The sequence below is a fragment of the Athene cunicularia genome (assembly GCF_003259725.1).
Source record: "Athene cunicularia isolate RWA chromosome Z unlocalized genomic scaffold, athCun1 chrZ_part2, whole genome shotgun sequence".
Lineage (NCBI taxonomy): Eukaryota > Metazoa > Chordata > Aves > Strigiformes > Strigidae > Athene > Athene cunicularia.
This window is the reverse complement of record NW_020799143.1, coordinates 9,261,614-9,265,422: the sequence shown is the minus strand read 5'-3', so window position 1 is coordinate 9,265,422 and position 3,809 is coordinate 9,261,614. Positions and strand designations below refer to the sequence as shown.

Below are 3,809 nucleotides of genomic sequence, written 5' to 3'. Positions count from 1 at the left end.
GCTCGAGCTGTAACTGCGCGAGGCCAGGGCGGTGGCGCCTCCCGCGCGCAGGCACTCTAGGGAGCTGGAGAAGGAGCCCAGGCCGTTGCGTTCAGAATGCTCTGCTCGGCGGGGAGCAGCGCGGTAGAGCTCTGGATGTGGATGAAGCGTGTGTTTTGCTTTACGTCTCATCTTTGAAGGCAGTTCGTAAGGCCACGCCAGCACCTACTATTAATGAATGTTATCTGTACTGCCTTCGAGACGTTTGCTAATTTTCAAAGCCGCGATATAGCACCAGTCAGATCTGGATTATAACTGATACTGTTGAAATTCAGTCCACTAGGCTTACCTGAAAGCACTACTGCAAATGAGGGGTCTTGTCCCTCCGTGTAGAGGTCTAAGTGTCCCTCTTAGCTATGCTTTCAAAACCACAATTGAACGCATTGCTTTCTATTAAGTGATCCAAGTAATTTGAAAATGTGGAGGGCAGACTGTATGTTTCTCCTCAGCTGACAGACTGGGATCTTAAGGGGTGTTATGTTAATGTTTTGTCTCTATAAACCAGCACAGTCTCTGGAGAATACATTGTTGGTTACAGAATGCAAAATACATACAAAAGTGACTATGAGTCGTTCTAAAAGTTCAAAGCCCTTATTTTTGAAATAGCCGATACGACTGCCAATTGCCAGGAACATGTACTTCTATACAGTCTCTTCTAGGAAGTAGGTTGTTCTGTTCCAGTATACACTCATTACAGATGTAATGTTTAGCAGACAAAGTGATTTTAAAACTGGATTCTGGGACAGATGCTTCGTAATCAGTGGTATCAGTCAGCACCCAAGACTTCTTTATAGGGAGTGCTGCTATTCATAACTGAACTTGCTTAGTGTCTTTTAGTGTATATCTGTGCAATTGTTTAATTAAACTTCCACAGGCATGTGATGCTGCCAAGAGAACTTTTAAAACAAGTGCCAAAATCCCATCTAATGTCCGAAGAAGAGTGGAGACGACTTGGTGTTCAGCAAAGTCTTGGCTGGGTTCACTATATGATCCATGAGCCAGGTAAGTTCATGTGAACAGAATTAGATGAACAAAAGGGTCTTAAGTATCAACTGCTTGATGCATTTGTCAACAAAGGCAACATTAACAGCCTTTATTTTAAACCTTCACATCTTGCTTGCAGATTTGCAAAATGCTACCTTTGTCCTAGGTATGTATGGTCTGTCAGTAGACAAAATGTGTCAGACTGGAAATTGTTCTTATCTGCCTATAGAAATAGGCTTCTTTGAGCTCTTGAATAATGTTAGTTTCTCAGTGACTGAACCAAACTTTATACAGCAGCTTATCTTTAAATAAAAAGCATCTACTTTTTCTACAGATGCTTAATAGATGCTCATGTGGACAAGGTTTAATGCTCTGAAGTCTACAGTATAGTTTAAACTCTAGTAATACAGTCCACTAAAAGCAGCACTTAAAACCAGTCTTTCAATTAATGGGGTGTGAAGCCCTAAAACGGCCAGCTAGGATGTGCTGAAAACACCCAAAGTATCTTAGCATTGACAAGCCTGACTAAAAAGTAAGCGGTGGTAGATGAATTGCAGCAGTATGGAGTTCCAAGTTTCTGAAGAACCAGGAGAATAAATTAGTATAACCTGCCAGTGTTCCCCTTACCTGGGCACCTTTTGATACTTCTGGCTTATTTGGAGGAGTAAAATTAAGTTGGATCGGTAATAATGTACGATGGTTGTAATATGTCATTTTTGTTGATGCTTGACACTATGTGCCTAACAAGGACAGCATCAGCAGTTTGTTAGTCTAAGTTACAGTAACAAAGCTCATCAAACAGCCTAATGTAGAGAGGCAGAGTTAGTACCAATACTAACTAAATATACTCTATATTTTTTTCCCGTACTTCCTGTAAATTCCATAAGTCTATGATACTGACAACATTTGATATGAAACTTTCAAAAGCAGCACCAGTTTGACTGTTACAAGGTTACTGCAAAATTGATCTTAATACCACACATGCGGCCATATTTGTGGACTTGTTCATCTGCTTATTATTTGACAAGCTTCAACTATTGTTCAAGACTTCCTAAATGGAATAAATCCTTGTAAGCAAGACTTTTGGGACAGACTGACACTTTGTTCAATTTTATTTCTGCAGAACCGCATATTCTTCTCTTCCGAAGACCTCTTCCAAAGGATGAGAAGAAATGAGTCGTGTGTAAATTTCATCCTAAATCTTCTGGAACTATGTCTATGAGTGTATATATGTTGGTAGTATTCAGTGAATACTTTAAAATGTACAAAACATACATCCATGCCTGTGCATGAGCTGTATTATTCACAGCAACAAAGCTCAGTCAAATGCAATTCCAAGTAGGCTGCTATTGTGTTAAAAGATTGATGACATTTTCTCTACTGTTAATGTGAGTGCCTGGCATTTAAATGAATTTTAATAAAGGTTATGTATTGCATGATGAATTGCATGTTCTGCCTAGGTGACCACTTATGTGTTCAGTCTTTTGCACTCAGCTTTTCTGCCAACTGTAGCATGTTCAAATCCAATGGCTTACCTGTTTATAAATAAAGAAATAAAATGTAGTCTTAATGTTCTATAAAACCTCAGTGCCTAGAGTTTTAATTTGCCAGACAAAACAAATAGTCCTTGTCTAACATGTTAAAGAGTACCTACTTCAGGAAAAAATTAGTGAACCTATGTTGTTTCTCTGCCAGAATTACTTTGCCCTACAGGCCAAAGTTCCTGATCCTGATTGGAATTGCCAACTGCAGACAATCTGAAAAGAAAGCTGGCAGTGACAGGTAATACTCAAACTAGCTTCTGACATGCTCAAATTAGAGGACTCTAGTTGATGTAGGTTGTAATGGGATTAATTATTCTGCAGTGACTCCTTGTCATACTAATTCTCATGAGGTGTGTGGTGATAGGGTGCAAGGGAATGACTTAACGCTGTGTTAGGGGAAGTTCAGATTGGATATCAGGAAAAAGTTACTGAAAAAGGTGATCAAGCACTGGAACTAGCTCCCTGTGGAGGTGGTTGTGGCGCTGAGGCTGTAGATGTTCAAGAAGTATTTGGACATTGCTCTTGGAGATGGTCTAACTTGCCTGTGTGTGTGGGGTGCATATGCTGGGTCACAAACCTTCGGCATCACTGACAATGTAAAAGTATCATTAGCATTTGGTTTAGAAGATGAACGATGTCTAAATTAATGATGCACTTGTGTTAGACTAACAGCGTCTAGATTAACAATGGCTAAAAGCAAAAGAATTTGTGCTTGTTAGGGAAGAAACAGATAAGGGATTCTTTAAAGTAACAAGGTAGAAACTTACCTACCAGCTGCGTGTGGTTAGTAGTATTTGTTCAAAGTGCTGAGAGCAACTGTTTTTTGAAATGATCATGCACAAGGGCAACATACAGGTTTGCTCTTATTTTTAGAATGTACAAGAATATATAAGGACTTGTTTTTCTAATGAACTTTGGAGCTTGACTGTTACCCATATTGGTGTGTGTCATGTCTCACAACCTCATCCTGCAAAAGGGTTCCCTGCTGCATGTGTGGAGTCAGGAGTTGGATGTGATTCTTGTGGGTCCCTTCCAATGTAGGATATTAAGTGGTGTTTTAAGGTGTAAAGTAGTACTTAATACCTTATAAGGGATATTTTTATGCATGTTTAATTTACTTTAGTAGTACCAGTTTATCTTTCTGCTGCAAGCTTTTTAGTCTGTGGTTTTTAGCCTGTACTTCCTGTCTTGCATCCTGCCTTTTCTGGGAAGCTAGCATGTACTCTGTGGGCAGTAGGTGTT

General features: G+C 39.6%; 1 protein-coding gene across 1 annotated transcript; it reads left to right on the top strand.

Moving 5' to 3' along the window:
• The first annotated feature begins 414 nt into the window (after positions 1–414).
• Positions 415–2,796, top strand: CKS2 (CDC28 protein kinase regulatory subunit 2). The gene is made up of 3 exons (XM_026866325.1): positions 415–701; positions 914–1,041; positions 2,147–2,796. The coding sequence occupies exons 1-3, from the start codon at positions 673–675 to the stop codon at positions 2,197–2,199; spliced, it is 210 nt and encodes a 69-aa protein (XP_026722126.1). The 5' UTR covers positions 415–672; the 3' UTR covers positions 2,200–2,796.
• Positions 2,797–3,809: the final 1,013 nt, after the last annotated feature.

Coding starts and splice junctions, on each gene's coding strand:
- CKS2 (XM_026866325.1), top strand. CDS start 673: ATGTACTTCTATACAGTCTCTTCTAGGAA. Junction 702..913: donor TATACAGTCTCTTCTAGGAA/GTAGGTTGTTCT, acceptor AAACTTCCACAG/GCATGTGATGCTGCCAAGAG. Junction 1,042..2,146: donor CTATATGATCCATGAGCCAG/GTAAGTTCATGT, acceptor TTATTTCTGCAG/AACCGCATATTCTTCTCTTC.